At 42.2% G+C, this 20,818-nt stretch overlaps 1 protein-coding gene across 5 annotated transcripts in view; it reads left to right on the top strand.

Moving 5' to 3' along the window:
- Ss18 (SS18 subunit of BAF chromatin remodeling complex) overlaps positions 1-20,818 on the top strand; it is a 73,786-nt gene that overhangs the window by 42,761 nt on the left and 10,207 nt on the right. For 2 of the 5 annotated variants that reach the window (XM_059245844.1, XM_059245846.1), the window contains exons 4-9: positions 888-1,041; positions 5,420-5,641; positions 15,787-15,954; positions 16,606-16,710; positions 19,547-19,639; positions 20,334-20,456. In XM_059245844.1, the coding sequence (XP_059101827.1) occupies positions 888-1,041; positions 5,420-5,641; positions 15,787-15,954; positions 16,606-16,710; positions 19,547-19,639; positions 20,334-20,456 (865 nt within the window). The remainder of the gene's footprint in view (positions 1-887; positions 1,042-5,419; positions 5,642-15,786; positions 15,955-16,605; positions 16,711-19,546; positions 19,640-20,333; positions 20,457-20,818) is intronic. The other 3 variants (XM_059245848.1, XM_059245847.1, XM_059245849.1) reach the window with 3 other exon arrangements.

The following is a 20,818-nucleotide window of genomic DNA, read 5'->3' as shown; positions in this document are numbered from 1 at the left end:
CTAATTAGAGGTGACAAATCCAGGGAGTTGCTGAAGTGGACATCAGCGTACGGCCTGGAAGGAGGAAGGAAAAGGCAGGAGGAGATGTGTGGAGCATAGTGAGCGCGTATATCCAAGTCTTCCTAACCTGCAGACGGAAAATGAGGGTTTGGGAGAACTAACCAACCCTTTGCCTTTTCCACCGTAAGACAGGTGTTGAAGACCATGTTTTATGTGCGTGCGTGTGTGCGTGTGTGTGTCTTTCACCCTTTTGTGAACTCTCGGATTTAGTGAGTAGTTTTCTTCAGAATTTCATTAGGAGGCTTGCCAAAGGCATCCTTTAGAGGGCGCTGTCTGGGTACCCTTCCAGGCCATCAGTACCATTGCCAACCAGTGACGGACCCAGAGCTAAGCTGAGTTGTTCGACGTTCTTCCCTGTCAGTACTAACGCTCCAGGTCTAAAGACAGCCCTCTTGACACTTCTTCCTCCTTTTCTTTGTTGTGCTGGTACCTCCTTTGCAGGTAAAAGTCTCCCGTTAGTAAACATGCAAATATGTTCATTATAAAAGCACACTTAGGTTTTTAAATGTAATTTAAATAACAGTAGACATGTTAGAGATCATCAATAAATGAAAAAATCTGTTTGGATAACCTATTAGAAAATTTCACTTCACTGTGAGATTTTTTTAAGTTAGAACACACTTTAACTGTAGTCTACTTTCCAGTACACTTGAAGTTATGAGGGATTATTAAATATGATATTAATAAGTTCAACTTTAAAAGGCATTGAACTGCATTTATTGTTTTGTTTTTATCCAGTTTAATAATATAGACAGCAGCCATTCCATATGAATCTTTCATGCACTCGTCTGCTGTTTCTCTTGTTTTACTAAAGCTGTCTCTTTCAGCCGCCCACACAGAGTATGCCTATGGGTCCTGGAGGGATGAGTCAGAGCGGCCCTCCGCCCCCTCCCCGCTCTCACAACATGCCTTCAGATGGAATGGTGGGTGGGGGCCCTCCTGCCCCACACATGCAGAACCAGATGAATGGCCAGATGCCTGGTAAGTTTTCTCCTCTAAGACATTAACACCAGAGTTGCTTAGCAACTGAAACGACATGGGGGCTCAGGGGATACTAGATTGTTGATGACAGAACTGCTTTGAATGCCCCCGAGTCCAAGCTCTCCTCGAGTTTGTTAGCTACAGAGCTACGTGACCTGTATTCAGTGTTTATCAGGCTGCCCTAGGGCTTTGGTGTAGCTGACACACAGCATTCCTCTGATGAACAGAACTAGCTAAATTTAGTCTGTCTGAAACTATGCAGTACAGTTGGCTTTAGGAGCTTTTGAGGGGAAAGGGATTGTGTCTTGGCTTAAGAATTCAAACCTGTTCATGAAAAAGAACCATGGCGTTTATTTACCTAAAAATGTATTGATCTCAGAAACAGGATCGCTGCAAAAGAACATCTGGGGACAGGAACAGAATTGTCCCTGAAGTGCTGGTGTATTTAGTATTTCCTCGCAGATATTTCTGAAGCCAAATCTAGATTCTTATTAGTACATAAGTTTATGGAGTATCATTAATATGGAAATTGAGTTAGAAGCAGTATTAAAAGCTGAAAAGTAATACAAGCTCTTACCTATTGACAAACGTTCCCTTTGTCGTGTTTACTTTAGAGTCAGTATGACAGTAACCTTTTTAGGCTGTGGGTGTTGTCTACTTAACCTTTTGCCACCGCAGTGTCCTTAAACTCTTCTTTATAACAACAGTATCTACAGCATCAGTTTGGGTAAAGCATACTCAACCTTTAATTTGAGAAAATTTTTACTTTCCGAAGACTAAGGTTATTTTCATTAGCCAGAAAGAAAAGAGCACTGTTCAATTAGCAGTAGAGTAAATTACAGTAACAGAATCATTTTTCTTATTAACCTGGATAATTGACATGCACAGCATAGTCTCTCCTTTGCCTGGTTGTGTGGTTGGTTGTGTTGACGCCCAAGGATGATGGATTTAGTCAAAGAAACAGAGGGGAACACTGAGCAGAAGAGACAAGTTGGTCTGGGTTAGAAGATTGATGTGTCGCTGGTAATGCAGGGGGTAAATGTGTTTCTCTGGTTCGTGTCTGTTTCCTGCTAAGGTTTGCAGCATGGCCGGCTCTTGCCCAGCATGGAGGTAGGAATGCAGGCATACTGTTTAGTTTGCAGTTAGGCTGTAGTTGAGAGAAAGCTGCTTGCCAAGTCACCGTGTGGCTCTCTAGGACACAGTTTTAGAACTGCGACACAGTGCTAGTCCAGGTTACCCAGTTGGGAGCTCTGTGGTAGAACCTTTGATTAGAACTCGTACCTAAGTCTCCTGGTTACACCGGGCCTAAGACCAAGGAAACAGCTGAGAAGCATACAGTTATTGTTAACCTGATGTCTTGGTTTATTTATAAAGCTATATGTAATAGAGATACGTTCTTTCTTATTAAAATTTTCAATGCTTATGGAGTCAGAGGAAAGTTGAGGAATTGGCTCTCAGCCTTGCTGAGGAAGCGTCTTCTTTGTGCTACTGCACTGTGTACTCAGGCTAGCTCGCTGTGGACTCCCTTCTGTCTTCATGTCACTCGGCAGTGCTGGGATCTCAGATGTGGCCACCGTGTCTGGCTTCTTTATGTAGCTTCCAAGTGTGGAGCTCAGATCAACAGGCTTGCACGGCAGTAGATACTTTACCTGCTAAGGCACACCCGTAAATGACGTTTTCTGAGCAAAGATCATCAACCAGTGATGAAACTGTCTAGAATACTACAGAGCTAAAACAGTAATTTCTAAATACCCATTGCTGTCTTAAAAGAAAGTTTACTGTTTGGTGTAAGAGAAATTGGAAGACCAATAGCTTATATATTCTTTCATCTGTTTTAAATTTCCTAGTGTTTTTTGTTACTGGTTGGTTGGTTGTTTCAAGACAGGGTTTCTCTGTGTAGTCTTGGATGTCCTGGAACTTGCTCTGTAGACTAGGCTAGCCTCACACCCAAAGAGATCCCCCTGCCTCTGCCTCCCAAGTGCTGGGATTAAAGGCCTGTACCACCATGCCCGGCCCCTAGCGTGGTTTTAATAGTTTTATTTAATAGTTCATAAATATATATACATATATATATGTATATATATATAGCTTTTTTTTCAAATTTATAGCAATTTATTAGTGACAATCTTTTGTTTGTTTTGATTTTGGTAAGCATAGAAAGTAAAAGTAAGTTCACACGCCTATGGAACCAAAATCAAAAGGCACAGATGTTTCTACACCCTCGCTTCTTCAGACGCTTAGTTCTGGGTCTGGGGGGAAAGGAAAAGGGGCTCCTGTAATTTCTGGTTTCCTTTCTCTCCTTTCCCTTTCTTTCTCCCCTCCCCTCCCCTCCCTTTCCCTCTTCTCCCTTCCCCTCCCCTCCTCTCCCCTCCCCAGAAAGCATCCTTGACATAAACTTTCCATTCATTGTACAGACAGCTGTTATGATACGGCCCTTGGGAGGCCCTGGCGGGTTGGGCCAAGGTGCCCCAGTGGGTGAGGGAGACGCGCCATGCAGACCCAGCTGGCCGCCACAGGCTGCGGTGTGGAGCGGTGGGAAGTTACACCATGCAGACACATGTCCATGTGGAAAGTTTTTATTATTAAAGGGGGAGAGAGGGAGAGAGAGGGAGAGGGGGAGAGAGAGGGAGAGGGAGAGGGAGAGGGAGAGAGAGAGAGAGGGAGAGAGAGAGAGAGAGAGAGAGAGAGCGCGACCATGAGCAGGTGAGGGCAAAGGGGGAGGAGTTTTTTCCTTGGAGGGGACTTTATATAAGATGACATCAAGACGCTGGGCGGGTCCCCAAGGGGCAGTTCAGAAGACTGACAACAGCTGTCTCATTGTCTTCGGTGCCCATGTCACATTTTTTTTTTTTTAAGTATATACATGTTTTGCCTGCATTGTATGTCTGTACCAAATGTATTCATGGTACCTCAGGAAGCCAGTGGGGCGTAGGATCCTCTGGGACTATACTTATAGACAGACAGTTGTGGCCTGTGGTGGGTGCTGGGAATCAAACCCGGGTCCTCTGGAAGAGCAGCCAATGCAGTTAACCACTGAGCCATCTCTCCAGCCTCACACCTTCTTTATGGATGTGTCTAATCTGTACACTATTTTCTGATGACAGAAATGAAGTTTCTAGTGTCTTGGTATGTCTATGTACATGCATATAGTTTTACATCCATACATAGGTGTACCCCAAAACTTTCCTATGTGTGGAATTCCTAGAACTTAAATTATTGGATTACAAGTATGTTTTATGATGGATGTAAAGTACCTTTTAACCTGGATGTAGTGGGGAATGCCTGTAATCCCAACACTTCAGAAGTGGAGGCAGGAGGGTCAGGAGTTCTAGGTCATCCCTTGCTGCATAGTCAATTTGAGGTCAGTCTGTGTTGCAGAATATGCTGTGTCTTAAGACCAGTGCACTTTAGTCATTGCACACTGCTCTGTATAAAAACAGCACTTAGATTCGCATTCCTTCAGCAGTGAAGGAAAGTGTTTCCTCATGGTGTGCTGGATCGGTGTTTAAGAAACGTCCCGCCGAACCTGGACCTCACGAACTGGGCTAGGCTGGCTGGCCAGCAGGCCCAGAGATTACAGTGTGCGTTTCTGTTTTACACGTTCTGGGGATCCGAACCCACGTCCTCATGCCTGCATGGTAAGCACTTCTAACTGAGCCGTGCCCACAGCTTCTAGTTTAGTGTTTTTGTTAGGTTCAAATTTATTTTTATGTAGCTAAATTTATCCATTTATTATGGCTCTGAGCTTTCAAGCATGTTTAAGGCCTTCCTCTTCCAAGATTATTTTCAAAGTTCTCGTGTTTGAAATCATCTTTAATGATTTGTTTTCCTTTAATATGTAAATTTTTATTATACATATGAAATTACTTTAGTGGAAGGAGTGAGGTACTGATCCAGCTGGATGTTTTTTTCTGAATGGCTGTCTCAATGCCCCGCCCTCTGCTGAACTCTGTCCTGTTGCCCGAGATATAAACGTTACATTATTGTTTATCATTTGCTGATATAAACGTTACATTGTTGTTTATCATTTGCTACATTGAGGAATGTTTTTGCACTCCTGTGCTCCACTTACCGGCCGTCCTTTGCTTGTGTCTGCTCGTTACCACACACTCAGTTACTCCGTGAGTTGTCCTAGCGAGCTAGGCTCCTTCTTTATTCCTCTCAGACAGTTCCTGGGTTTCCAAGATCAATTTCCTCATCTCTAAACTGGAAAATATCAGCATGTACCTTGTCAGAGTCACCTGTTTATGAAGTGTTTACTTATTTCCTGTTGACTAAATATTCACATTGTTGCTTAGGCTGTTACTACGGCAATGAAAAAGACTTGGGCCGTGCATCTCTTGAACTCATTTTCCGTTCTGACCATTTCTCCTCGAAGGACCGAACCATATGCCAATGCAGGGACCTGGACCCAATCAGCTCAACATGACAAACAGTTCCATGAATATGCCTTCAAGTAGCCATGGCTCCATGGGAGGTTACAACCATTCCGTGCCATCATCCCAGAGCATGCCTGTGCAGAACCAGATGACAATGAGTCAGGGGCAGCCAATGGGAAACTACGGTCCCAGACCAAACATGAATATGCAACCAAATCAAGGTAACTGCTCATCACTCCTTCCTCTTTCCCAGCTCTGGCCCCCTCACGCCCCTCCTCCCAATTCGTGATCTCTTCCTTAGTTATTATTATTGGTGTGTGTGTGTGTGTGTGTGTGTGTCTGTGTGTGTGTGTGTGTGTCTGTGTGTGCGCGCGCACGCTCGAACATATATGCACATGCATATACAACTTGAGTCCATTTAGCATTGCTGTGTTTATGGCTCACCGTTTGTGATCAGATAACCAATTTTGGAGCTTGTTCCTGAGCAGTCTGGTTTTCCTTTCTGGGCAGCCGTTGACCACTTGAAGTTCTTCATCTAGGTGTAGGACCTTGTGGAATTTCCTCTGTGCATGTCGGGAGGTCAGCAGGTGATGTCATGCCATCTTGTGTTATTGAGATTTCATGGGTACATTTTTTCATTACGTCTAACGGACACTACCTAGCACCAACTCCCCTGGGTCCGATTGGCTCTTACGGGCATTCTGTTGAGAGGGGGACACTTTTAAAGACAAATTCCCACTCTCATTGAGGCCGGCCTGAGCTTTGGGAAGGTCTGCCGCAGCCTTTCCACTGCTTTGAGCTTCCTTATTTTCCCGAGTAGAGTGCTGTGGCTTGTTGGTTTGCTTTGGTGATTTAAGACAGAGTCTCTGTCGTAAGTGTGAAGTGAGTCACAGTTGTGCTCATGAGAAAACAACAGTGAGTTGAAGTTGCCTTCAGTCTTTTTATTTGTGTTTAGAAATTAAATTGCCCAATTTGCCTTTTCAAAACTGTTTGCCTTTTGCACATTTTATTTGGAGTTCTGTGTCGTTGAATTGTTTGATAATGCTGGTCACTGGATAAGGCAGCATTTTGTTTCATGTGGGAACACTGGGGCGCACAGTTAGCTTTCACAAGCACACTATCCTAAAAATCACCAGCCTGGTCCTCTTCACTTGCTGGGGGCACTTGTGGTGACTCTCCTGTGTTTGAGGCAGGGACGGTCCTTCTGAAGATGGGGTGTGCCTCTGTGCCCATAGATACTTAGCGTACTAGAGCACGTTACAGTTTATTGTCAGGCTCAGTGAAGTTGTTACCATGTTCCTCTTTTAAGTATCCTGTCAATAATAACTAAAAACCAGTAAATGGAGCTCTGTTCTGCTAATTGCTGTGTTAAAGAATTTGGCACATCGCCTCCTTAAAGATATTTCAAGTACAAAATGTAGTGAGCCTTGATCTTTATTATAGAAAAAAAAAACCTCAGATCACTCAAAGGTTCTCAGATAAAGGAAGAATTGGTTGTGTTCACATTATTTATGATGAAATATTGTAATTTCAAAATACTCATACAGTCGAGGCTTTTTATGATTTTGATGAGATTTGCCCAAGTTAGTTATCTGGGATCTATTGGATGGGAAGCTGGCCTGGCAAATGAAAGTTTCATTAAGAGGTTTTTTGTGTTGTGTCATCATAAAACAGTTCTTTTTTTAGGCAGTTTTTGTAAAAATAAGCCACATGTTTTACATTTTTTTGTTTAGATATAAAAACACGGCAGAGGTTAAAAGCACACTGCTTTGCAAATAGTCCTGTTTTAGAAAGCTTGAAAAACTCTAAACATGAAAAAAAAGGAACTTTTTTACATTTTTTACCTCTCAAACATTTCTCACAGGACCCAAAGTCCTGGGTCCAGTCCTAGGTACTGTTCCGCTCCCAGGTCTCAAGTTTAATCAGAGTTGCTTTTATGTTTTGTTTTGCACTAAAAATGGCAAAAATCCTTAGACAAGCCCCATAGTTACACATTTATCTTTGTGTTAAGAAACACTAGAAAACTGTTTAATAGTACTTGCTCTTGTTTTCCACAGGACTGTGGCGGGGTGGTGTGCTTTGCTAAGATTTATTGATGTGTGTGTTTGCCTACATGGGTGCATGTGCACCATGTGTGTGCTGTTGCCTTTGGAGGTCAGAAGAGGGCGCCCCTGGAGCTGGAGTCAGTGGATGGCTGTGAGTCACCATGTGGATGCTGGGAACCAAACCCAGGTCCTCGGCAACAACAAGTGCTCGTAACCCCTGAGCAGCTCTCCAGCCCCTGTGTGTTTGTTTGAGATGGGGTTTCGCTGTGCACTCCAGGCTGGCCTTAAGCTTAGACCTCCCCTTCCTCAGCCTTCTCAGTTCTAGGCTTACACCCATGTGCTATCATTTTTTAAATGGGGTTTTTGAGTCATGGAAACTAAATATTGGTGAAGTTCTAGGATTCAGCTTATGTTAGGGATCAGGAATGTAGCTCATTGGCAGAATGAGTGCTTTGTACGTGCAACACCCTGGGTTTGAGAAAAGGAAAGGAATAAAGGTTTTGTAAAGTGACTGAGCACAATAGAAAAAAATAACACCTTGAGTTGTGTTGCAAGAAAAAAAAGAGGCACAATTGAATGGCAGTTAACTAATGCATTGTATCATTTACTCATATATTTGTAATTAATGCTTAGTGCTATCTTTATGAATTGACTGATCATGTTGTAGTTTCTGTTTAGATTTTCTTGCTGGGGTTTTACCCTGAGGTGCATCCATACAGCACAAGTATTCTACACCAAGCTACATCTTACCTTGCCCCCTTCCACTCCCAGTAGCTGTAGTTTTCTAATGAGGACTCTGCAGGACAGAGTCTAAATGCACTCATTCTAGTAGCTGCCATAAGAATTCTGTTGCCCCCTTCCCACAACTCTCTCTACTTTGAATGTGAAATTAATGGGGAAAAAATAAACTCCCAAATTTTTTACATTGTATTTTAATAGTCCATATGAAATAATCTAAAGTCTACTGTATTCATCTTTAGCTTTTAGATAGCTTAAGAAGTAGAGAAATACCACTCACTGGTCCTGATGTACTTAGGCCATGTAGGGATAGAAAGACAGAGCGGTAGAATTGTGGAATTCCTTTGGACTTTTAATTCTCTGAAAAATATTGAAATTAGTTTTATAAATGAGCATATAAAGTACTGGGCTCCATTATGATATTGTCATATACGTTTCATTACACTTTGTTTTAACTTGTCCACCTGCCCAACTGCCCTCCCTGGGCCTGGCCCCTCTGGCTGTCCCTCTTCCTTTCCTGTCACGTGTACTCTCTTTCTCTGTAGGGTCTCTAGCCCCCTGTCATGGTCTCCTTTCTAGTTGGACCTCGTGAGTAAAAACTGTTTTCACCATTTAATAGTTTGTGAAAAAGTTTAAATTGACACAAAAGTTAAAGTAACAAAAACACAAAAAAACGGTGTGCTGGGAGAGCAGTGTGTGCTGCGGGAGAGAGCGATGTGCTGCGGGAGAGAGCAGTGTGCTGCAGGAGAGAGCGGTGTGCTGCGGGAGAGAGCGGTGTGCTCCGGGAGAGAGAGCTGTGTGCTGTGGGAGAGAGAGCTGTGTGCTGTGGGAGAGAGAGCTGTGTGCTGCGGGAGAGAGCGGTGTGCTGCGGGAGCCATGTGGCGGTGTGCTGCTGGAGTGGCGTGCTGCGGGAGCCGTGTGCTGGTGTGCTGTGGGGGAGAGCGGTGTGCTGGTGTGCTGGTGTGTTGGTGTGCTGCAGGAGCCGTGTGCACACACACAGACCTGCATGGAGAGGGGCAGGAGCACTGAAAAGCCAAGAGGCAGGGACCGTGGCTGCTCTGTTCCCGGCCTGCTTCACAGTGCTTGAGGTCATGCAGTCTGTTTCTTTGATGACTAGGAATTGGAACTAAATGTCATGGCGTAATCTGGAAAGATGGCTAATGAAACAGCAAATAAGCCAAATTAGAACAGAAAAGCCTTCTGGAGATGACCCACAGTTACATTTGCTAGAAGCAGTGTATTTTTATTCACAAACATTAATTGTAGCTTTCCTTAATAGAATTTTATTAATTAAATGTCAGGTATAAAGAGTTTCACAAATTGTTATTTTGTGTTAAGAATGTGCTTCACAAGCTCCCTGTACATAGTTCTTTGGACTTAGATTCAAGTCTTGATACCAGGGCTTGCTTTGATTAATCGACTGAAATTCTTTAAGATGAAGTGAAGTGGGCCAGTGGGATGGTTTGGTAGGTAGGAATGTTTGCTGCACACACCTGAGAACCTGAGTTTATTCCTCTGCTCGTGGCGGAAGGGGAGAACTGACTTTCAAAATTGTCATCTGGAGGGCTATAGAGTTGGCCCAGTGGTTACTGGGTCACTCTCGAAGACCTGAGTTCAGTTATCAGCACTCACACGATGGTTCACAGCCATCCACAACTCCAGTTCCAAGGAGTCGGATGCATATATACATATATGCAGGCAAAACACAAATCAAATGAACTTTTAAAAAATTGTCTTCATGTACCAGGCTCTGCTGACTTCCCATGGGAGGCCTTACCTTTTCAGAGGAGGGGATGGGGGAGTAGGCTGGGGGGCCGGAGGAGGGAAGAGGGGGATCTGTGGTTGGTATGTAAAATGAATAAAAACTTTCTTAATTAAAAAAAAGAAAAAAATTGTCTCTGGCCTGTTCCCCTCCCTACCCCCCAACAACTAATTTCTACCATTACTAATGATGGTGATAAAAAATTAAGTGATTCCTGTAAAAGTTCCGATTCAGTAAGCGTTTGCATAATTTATATGAAACCATTTGGTCAGAGTTTTTTAAACTTTTTTTTTTAGATGATAGATGAACCTGAAAACCTGGCATTGCTCTCTTTCAGTCTGTTGCAGCCACATTCCCTTAGTTGATTTCTAGTCTAAGACTCCTCCCTTCTGAGCGGAGAGCAAATCTGGGGGTTTCCAACCCCTTTAGGTGTCGTGACTTTTTGGAAGAACTCGGGGAACTCAACTGCATGCCATTCTGCAGTCTACAGACTGACATCAGGAAGCGGAAGAGAGTGCATGGGCTACAGCACCCAGAAGGGGCACTGGGGTGATGCTCTGTTGTCTTTTCTCTAAACATCAGGAGGCATCGCTCACCTGGCATGGATATGAGGAATGCATACATAGTTACCTGTGCCATGGGCCTCGTAAGGTAGATTTGATTAATAGATTGGCCCACATGGTTAATTTACATCTTTAGTCGTGACTCCTGCTCCACAACTCCAAACTCAAACCAAGTTTAGGAACTGTAGGACTCTAATATAGAAATTAGAATGATTGTAGTATATGAGATTATAGAGGACTGTTTCCAGTACTGGCCTCACTGCTTTGAGGGTAGATCCCAAGTCACTTACTAAATTTTGAGAATAGAAAATTAGCAAATGAAAGAGCTACTTGAAGTATTCCATGGGAGTGTCTTATTTGTTAACATGATTTTAGTGACTGAATCACATTATCTTTGTCCTTCCTCACTATCAAGACTGGTAAGTCTTAAAAATATTGCTGATACCATGGTTGCTGAGGTAAAGAGTTTGAGGGGTATTGCAGTCTTTCAGTTGTAGTTCAGACCAGATATTGTGTTATAATATATCATTTTCTAGTTATGAAAGTTAACCTCTGTTTAATATGAAGACTCTGGAAGATATGTGAAGCATAGAATTCAAGCTAGGAATCACCTCCAGACTTGACACATTTTAAATTATTCTGTACACATACCTGTAGGGACAGTAGCACACTTAGGCTGTTCATAGAAATCTCAGTAGTTTTCATTACGTAATTGTTCATTTTTTCCCTCTGTACTCTTGGTTGAGGACATCAGATGCTGTGGTCACACTGTATAATGTGTGTTGATTGACTGGCCAGTTAGCCATAACAAATTAGAAAACTAACATATTGTCATCCACCAGCTGTTATTTTTTGAAATTGTAAAACAATTGCACCGTTTTCCCCTTACCTCTACTCCCTCCCAGCCCTCCCGTATCTTTGCTTTGTAGCCTAGGCTGCAGCTCCAGCTTGTCAGATGTCTGGAGATGACCTTTGATTCTTGACCCTTCTGCCCACACTGCTTGAGTGCTGGGCTTCAGGCACACGTCACCGTGCCTGGTGTATCTTATGCTGGGATCCAGTCTGGGATTGTGTGTGCTAAGCAAGCTGTGTACCAACTGAGCCGTGTTTCTGATCACAAGGTATCTGATGTAACCCATCCCCATGGCTGTCTACTTAGGTAGATAGGGTTCTTTCGCAATAGATCTGTCAGTGTGCCACACGCATCGCGAGAGTTTGGAATTCAGTTGGGTCACCAACAGATGTTTACCAGTGACTGCCTTTATTTACTAGTCACTGTAGCTGTAAGTTTCTCTGGTCCCGCCCGGCCCCGCGGTCCTGCAGCCACTTATAAAATAATTACTCAGAGGCTTGTATTAATTGCCAACTGTATGGCTTACGGCAGGCTTCTTGCTAGCTAGCTCTTTCATCTTAAATTAATTCATTCCTATTAATCTATATGTTGCCATGTGGCCATGGCGTTACCGGTCTGATGGCATCTTGTTCTTCCTTTGGCATTGGGTGGTATCTGCCCCACCCTCCTTTCTTCTCCCCTCTCTCCAGTTGGAATGTACCACCTAACCTTATTCTACCTCACCATTGGCCAAACAGCTTTATTTATCAACCAATCAGAGCAACATATATTCACAGCATACAGGAAGACATACAGGAAGACATCCCACAGCACTTCCTCTTTTCTGTCTAATCAAAAAGGAAGGTTTTAACTTTAACATCTGGCAATGTTTTGTAGCTAGAGTTTTCCTGCCTGGCCCATAGTCAGGGCAAATCTCTTTCATCTGCCAGTCCCACAGCCGCTCAGACCCGACCAAGTAAACATAGAGATTTATGTTGGTTTTAAACTGTATGGCCGTGGCAGGCTTCTTGTTAACTACAGCTCAAATTAATCCATTTCCATTAATCTATACCTTGCCACATGGCTCGTGGCTTACCAGTATCTTCCCATGCTGTTTGTCATCATGGCGGCTGGCAGTGTCTCTCATCTCAGCCTTCTACTTCCCAGCTTTATTTTCCTCCTTGCCCCGCCTATATTTCCTGCCTAGCCAACGGCCAATCAGTGTTTTATTGATTAATTAGCAACACATTTGCCATATATCCCACAGCAATGTTTTACGTGTTTAATGTAGAATTGCTATTGTAGATGGTGCAGTAAGTTGTAAAATTCAAAATGGAATAGTGTGGAAATGGTGAATATTTGTTTTATGTACTTTGCAAAATACATTAAAAATATATTTTAGGTTAATAAGGTATTCTACATCTTTATGTATTATCATGCTTTGTAGTATATCTAATATGTTTTCATTACATAAAATAATTTATGTAAAAACAAGGAATATCTGAAATGAAGAGTAACGTATGCTGCTGTATTTGCAGGAAACAATTATCTGTACTAGATTGATTTGCAAGCCTACCCTACTCTGTAGTGTACATTCTTAGAGTTGGTAGCCTTCTTTCCATTAGTGTGTCAGGAAGAACAACATGCATTGTAAACAGAACTGAGGTTCTCGGCTCTTCATGGAGGTGGTGCGGAGCGCCTGGTCTGAGCAGCACCATCCTGTCTCGTTCTTTCTGGTTTTAAATTGATCTTGGATGGTGTCAAGGTCCCAGGAGGGAAGTGACAGACTAAAGGAAGGTGGTCCCCGCATGCTCAGATGGCACGGTCTGCCTGGCCATGGCTCCTGATGGATTACCGTTCTCCCGGAAGAGCTTTCAAGTGCGGCTGAGAATTCTGTTGTGCTGGATGTTTGTGGGTTCCACCCCCCTTTATATTTACCATTTAGTTTGGCTCCAGTATACAGGTACGGTTTAACCATAACTATTACTGCTAAGTGAAGAGTTCTGTGGCGATTTTGTAAGACCTAAGGTGAGAAAGCTTTCATGTTTCCATTTCTTGAAAATGAAGTTATACAAAAGCCCAGTTAGGCTGAAAATAAAATAGCATTATGAATACCTTATCATATAGGAAATATAGTTAAAAGTTTAAGTTGATGAGTATAGAGGGATAACGCTATACTCATGAACACTCAAGAACTCTGGCTGCTGTTCCAGAAGACCCAGGTTTGGTTCCCAGCACCCACAGAGCAGTTCACAACTGTCTGTAACTCCAGTTCTAGACTATCCAGTGCTCTTCTTGGAATCTAGGCATGTACACGGTGCACATACATACATGCAGGCACAACATTCAAACACACAAGTTTTAAAAATAATCTGTTTTGTGGTGAATTCTGTGAAATTCATGACTGTTCTAGAGCTTTCCTATGGCAGAATTTGCTTTGAGTCTGAACTTTGTTAAACCTTACTTTTGAGAAGTGCAAGTGAAAAAAGGACAGGACAGGCGTGCACGTGGAACGCAGACTTGAGGCTGGTCTGGTCTGGGTCTTGGGGAAATGTGCGTGAAGGCCGCCTGGCTCCGGGGTGCCCAGTGTTTGCTTCCTCACTGCTCTTACTGAGCTCTTCTCCCTACTGTGAAGACTTCATTTCCACGTTGAAGGGCCCCAGAGTAAGCTTTGGGAGGCTTATATTTATGATAATAAAGATTGGAGAGAAAAGAATTTGAAACAAAGCAGAACAGACGAAGGTGGGTAGGAAGAAAATAGCTCTGAAAACGCATTTCTTGAGATGAAACAGTCCCCATTGTCGAGGAGGTAGAGTTCCAGGCTCGTGTTATCCCTGTAGACTTAGGAGTGGCTTGCTGGTGGTTAGATGTTTGTTTACATTATTAATGAGCCTCTGGCCCAGCTGTGTCACTGCTGCCTGCAGAACTTTGCTGAGTTCTCTGGTCTTGGTCTTGTACTTCCTTAAGTGACCCCCAGGTGAGTGAGGGGGTGGTGTGTCAGTGGGGCACTCGCACACTCCTGAGAGGGCGGTGATGAGAGTGGGTGCAGAGCTCTGAAGCCTCTGAGGGAGCCGCTTACCCTGCCTGCTAGGTGGCAGCATGGGGTGGGCTGGCTGCTGCTGTATGTGCAGATTGTCACTGTGCTGCAGCGGTGTGCTTCGCTGCATGCTGCAGCGGTGTGCTTCGCTGCATGCTGCAGCGGTGTGCTTCGCTGCATGCTGCAGCGGTGTGCTTCGCTGCATGCTGCAGCGGTGTGCCTTTGCTTCTGGGTTCTCACTCTGGAGATGGTGCAGTTCTTTTTTCTGAGACCATGCTTTATTACAGTCCTTTTCCTGGGAGCTTTTAGGGTGGGGAGACAAAGGGTAGGACGAGAAGGTTTAGTTGTTAAGAAGCACTGCAGTCCTGGAGGCTGGAGAGATGGTTCAGCTCTTCTTGGAAAGGACTCTGGTTCAATTCCCAGCGCCCACATTGCAGCCAGCAACTGTCTATAACTCCAGTTCTAGGGGATCCTCTTCCGCCTCTGTGGGCATACATGCACATGATACACCCATACACACAAAATAAATTTTTCTTTATAAAATAAGCATTGTGGTCCTTCGATTTCAAGTTTATAAAGCTTGTAAAAAAAATTGGGAAAGGAAAAGAGTTTTGTTTTGTTTTAATTTTGTCCTCAAATTGAAGTTTATAAAATACAACTGATCTGTTTGTGAAGTGCTTTTATAGGTTTCTACCTACCACTATTGAATAAACGTCTGTTAAGAAGAATGAAAGGGTAGGGTCAGAGACATGGCTCAGTGGGTAGGAATGCTTGCTGCTCTTACAGAGGACCTGATTTCAGTTCCCAGCATTCATCCTGGGCAGCTCAGAAGCACCTGTAACTCCTGCTCTAGGGGCTCTGATGCCCTCCTCCAGCCCCATTGGGCTCCTGCATGCATATGATGTGTGTAAATTGTGAAGCTCACGTATTTACAGATGAATAGTTAAATCTTTATCCTCCCATCCGCAAAAAAGAATGAAATGGAAATCCAGAAGTTTGGTTTTTTTGTGTTGGTTTGACTACTGATTTGATAGGGAACATTTGTGGAGTTTAATTATCATGGCTTTTCTAATACTACAGTAAGATAATTTTGTCTAGAGAGATGGTATAGATAATATGGTGTAGAAAATGCCCATGTTCAGGAAGAGGTTACTGTCTCCATTTTGACTTTTTGAAAACTGACTTTAGGTGGACCTGAGATTGGTTTTTTTCTTACTTGCACATGAACTTGGGCATGTGAGCTTTATGCACAAATTCACTTATACCTGAAGTCAGCTTTCCCTGTTTGATTGCACATTTGTGTATTATATTTAAAAAAATTCTTGCATCTATCTTACGATGTTGAAGTGTTACCAGAATACTGTGTATTAATGTTTTATGTGTCCTCAGGTCCCATGATGCATCAGCAACCTCCTTCCCAGCAGTACAACATGCCACCTGGAGGTGGGCAGCACTACCAAGGACAGCAGCCTCCCATGGGCATGATGGGTCAAGTTAACCAAGGCAATCACATGATGGGCCAGAGACAGATGCCTCCATATAGACCACCGCAGCAGGGTGAGAGCCGTTTGGAACGTTCCTTGCTTAATGTAAATAACAGTGATTGAAAGGCTTTAAATTTTAATGAACTTTTTATCTAGGTAAATCCAGGGCTTTTTTTTGGATTCCCCTCACATCCCCTAAGGTAGCAGGGTTTAGGGTACAGAAGGTCATGAGGCATATAGGAGCTTCCCAGCACAGCTTCCCAGCGCACAGCTTCTTTTTGTCTGTTATTTTCTAGGAAAATACTACATCATGAGGTTTTCTATCACAATTTACTCATTTACAACAGAAAATGCCTAAAAAAGAAAAGAAACTACTAAATATATGACCAAGGACAAAGTCGATTTACTTCAAAATGCACTAATACTAAAGTAAAAAGGAATGAGTTTCCTACCAGCTTCAGCCCCTTCTGAAGAGGTTGTTTGAGTTGGTATTGTTTGATGTTATTTATTTGTAAGATCTTATATTAACTTTATAAATGTGACTTGTGGACCTGCTGTGTGTATATGTAAGTGTGTGTGGAAATAATGAAAAGGTCAGAAGGGCAGAACATTGGAGGGGAGTCTACAGCTGAGGAGTAGCCTCTCTTAGTATGAGATTAGAAAGAACGCCTGTGATGACCTCGAGGACAAATGATTTACATCTTGACTGGTTGTGGTTTTTCAGGCCCACCACAGCAGTTCTCAGGCCAGGAAGACTATTATGGGGACCAATACAGTCATGGTGGACAAGGTCCTCCAGAAGGCATGAACCAGCAGTATTACCCTGATGGTAATCTCTCCTAATGCTACCCTTCCCGTTTTCTATCCCTGCCCAGTACTGATGTAGACAGCATTTCATAGCTTTTTAATGAAGGTGAAGAAACTACCTCGTGTTTCTTCCTTTAGAGACATTTGGGTATTCTACAGTAGCAGCAGTAAGCACATTTGTTTGTAATTAATTCATGGTGTATTTGTATATTTACTGTTAGTGCCGTCAGGAGTTGCATTCCGTCACTAGAATCTTGTCTCACATAAAGAGGCTCCTTTTATATTTAGGATTGTTCATTTGAATCTGAAACAAATGTTACTGATTTCTTTCATCTTTTTTTTGTAATATTTTTATAGAGATTTAATTCACCTGCTATAAATTATCACCCATTGGTTTAAAGAATATGGCTCTGTAGAACCATAGAGAATATAGTTCCTGAGTACACTTTATCTAATGTTACATTCTTGTGAAGGAACTGTAGCTTATGTGCTTGCTAGCCTTTGAGAAAAGATATGTCCACAACACAACAGTAGACAGGTGCACTGGCTACTACTGAATAAACAAGGCTTTTGGGTTTTCAGTTTGCCTTCTCCCCAGCCCCCTCTAGAAGGGAAGGTGAATCAGGAGAAGTTGACTCTACCGAGGAAGTGCTAAGAAAGTACATACATACATTGATAATCCAGGTGCACAAGTAGATTTTTACTGTGCATTTTAAAAATCTTTTTGTTTGAAAATTTTGTATTTTAATGTTAAAAATTATCTGAATATATAGAACTGGTAAAGTGATAGGTGGCTATATTACATAGTGATTTGTCTTATAGTGAAATGGTTTGCCAAAATATTGGTCTATATGGTAAATTCTGTTGTTATTTTTAATGTAAATTATATAGCAAAGAAACTTCAGGATAAAGTGTTAGGTCCCCTTGGCTAGAACCTAATGCAAGCTAACAAGAAGATGGAGTTTGGTCTGTTGCAAAGGCATTTCATCTGCCGCTTTCATGAGTGTATGAAGGATGAAGGTGTATCTGCATTAGACACCGACTGTCACCACAGAGGTCCTGATGAAGCAGAGAGAAGAGGCAGGCCTTTGTTGACCTTTCCACACAATAAACGTTTATTAATAATGATGGTGTATCTAGGTAATTCTGGTTAGAACAGTGTATTTTTTTATGCCAGATGTTCTTGCCATGAAATATTCAGAATGTTGTTCTTTTTTCTTTCCTTACTTCTATGTAGATATATTCAATTTTTTAAATTTAGAAACTTTAATAAGATAATAGTATGTTTACAAAAAAATTTAAAAGATTGACATCTACCTGCTAAATATAAGTAATCTGAGAATAAATGAGTTTTTTAATCAACTTTAAAGTACATCTTAAGCAATTATGTTGAACTTGGTGTTTTTTGGTCCTGGATATTTCCTTAGATGTGAAATTTGTCTTATTTTAAACCTTTCTATTCAAAGTAGACCACTACTTTTATAAATATTAAAACTTAAAGTAATTGTACTTACTTGTGCTAGTATGTTTTCAATTTAAATGGTATCATGTTTTCACAGGTGTGTATAAGTATGTCTTGACATGTACAGAGTATTCCATTTATATCAACAATTATATTTTCTTAGACAAATTTGAGCATCTGTTTTCATGTCCAGATATAATCATGTCCATAAAGACCTGGATGAGTACCTGGCCGAGATTTTCTGCACTGGGCCAGGCAGTGAATGCTTTGGTCTTTAAGCCCTGTGGTCTTGCTCTCGGATTGCAAATGCAAACCCTCCTCAACACAAGCACGAGAGCAGCTGTAGACAGTGCCCAGGGAATGGGCATGATCGGATCTCAGCGAAACAGATCTAACAGGCCGCTGGCCACGTAAGCTGGTTGGTCATCTTGCCAACCCTTCAAATGGCTTGGGGGCTTTAAATCCTAACACAATGAGTGTAACTATAGTCCTTCCTCCTAATTAGGCATTCTCAGAACATTAGTGCTATGTTTTAGCAACCAAAAAGTGAAACTTCAAAAAATGAGAAAATAATCTAGTCTATCAGTGAAAGGTACTGTGTCATAAAACTTAAGGTGTTCTCTAACTTAGAAATTACAAATTTTATGAACTTTTATATTCAAGATGCTCTAGAAATATTTCTAGAGATGCCTAAAATGACAGCATTGAGAAATACATGTTCTACTTGTGCTGCACAGGCAGGTGGATCCCTGTGAGTTTAAGGCCAGCCTGATTTATATAGAGTTCAAAGAAGCCGGGTGAGAGACCCTATCTTAAATTTTGTTTCTTGCATCTGAAAATACTGTGAAAAACACTTGTACTTGATGCAATAAAATTTTAGAGTGTTAAAAACTCACTTCAGCTTCTTTCAGGAGAAAAGCTTACGGACCTCTTGTATAATTTGTGTTGTTTTTAGTGTATGCTGTGGAAATGGTGACCAGCAGAACAGGGCTTTGATAAAATACTGTAATTGCATACTGTTCATTCTGATTTAGCTTGATTTACTCACATGCGAGAGGCCTAAATGTTCTCATTTTCTTTTTAAAAATAGAATATAAGGTTTTTGTTTTTGTTTTTGTTTTTTGCCCTCAGTGAGGGTTATCAAAGTTAAGAGAATGAGTGTAACATTTCTAAAACTATTGCTCTTTGCTTTGAAAAAGTGTGCATGTTATCGCACTGTGAAAGCATTCACGTTGGTAAATACTTGCTAATGCAATTAAAATTATTTCTTATGTATTTCCATTTCTTTTTCTTTCTTTTTTTTTTCTTTTCTTCAGTTTTATCTTAAAGTTTAATTGTAGGGTTTTCACTCAGTGGCCATTAACGTTTCTTCCTGTCTCTTGTCGAATTGATGTAGGTCATAATGATTACGGTTATCAGCAACCGTCGTATCCTGAACAAGGCTACGATAGGCCTTATGAGGATTCCTCACAACATTACTACGAAGGAGGTATCTATATACCTTCACACACATACACATGCACACCCCTTCTACAGGAATGGCAGTTCTTGCATAGGACAGTGTCTTCCCATGCAGAGCTCTTGTAGAGTACTAGTTGCTGGCTTTCTGGAAAATTACAGGGCCCCCCAAACAACCTTACAGATATTTAGAATGTAACCACGATGTGTCATTTCTAACAGCAGTAAAAAGACTAAAACATTTAAAAATGCTTTTTTGCTCCGTGGACATCTCCTCTTTGAACATAAACCCACCAGTCCCTTCCCTACCCCGTGTGTGTTTGTACCTGTGTATCACTACATCTCAGCATAGTGCCTTTAGGGAACAGCTTGCTGGTGTTGTGTGGCTAGTGTGTGCTCTCGTAGCTGTCTTTAATTTTGTCTTTTTTATTTTATTTAGCGTAGTCATGATCTTAGGACTGATGCTCCAGTAACTGTAATGCTCGTGTGGCAGAGACGCTGGCAGAGCTGCAGTTCAGCCTTGCACAATTGGCTTTAACTGCAGTTTGTTTGGCCGAAATCCTTCTGTTTGGTTTGAGTTTTCCTTTGTTTTGTTAACTTTTTAAAAATCAGTACGGCATTTCATTTTGTTGTTGTATTGTTGGCTGTGCATCTGAGAGGGAAAACCCAGTGTTCCTTAGGCCGACTTCTCAGTGCTTTGCCCTCCTCTCTCCGTTCTCCTGTAGGAAACTCACAGTACGGCCAGCAGCAGGACGCGTACCAAGGACCACCGCCACAGCAAGGCTACCCACCCCAGCAGCAGCAGTACCCAGGGCAGCAGGGCTACCCAGGGCAGCAGCAGGGCTACGGTGAGAGCTGCTTTATTCTGCTTCCCTACCAAAAGGATGTCATGGTTGTTGTTCTAAAGTACACAAGTGGTATTTAACTTCCATTTTAGTTTAGTTTTTAAGCATTTATTTTGTATATGTATACACACGTGGAACACAGTGCATGTGTCTAAGTCAGAGGATAACCTATAGGAGTCACTTCTTTCCACCATGTGTGGCCTGGAAATTGAACTCAGTTGGTCAGGTCTGGTGGTGGCAAGTGCCCTTGCCCACTTCACCGATGATCTGTCTCTCCAGTCCTTACATTTTTATAAGCATTCTTTTAGCCTCATCTACTATTACGTGTTTGTTTAGATTATCCCATTTAAAGGCATGGGGAAATA

Source organism: Peromyscus eremicus, chromosome 19 (genome assembly GCF_949786415.1).
Source record: "Peromyscus eremicus chromosome 19, PerEre_H2_v1, whole genome shotgun sequence".
In the NCBI taxonomy this organism is placed as follows: domain Eukaryota; kingdom Metazoa; phylum Chordata; class Mammalia; order Rodentia; family Cricetidae; genus Peromyscus; species Peromyscus eremicus.
The sequence above is the reverse complement of the archived record's forward strand: the minus strand, read 5'-3'. Positions and strand labels throughout refer to the sequence as shown.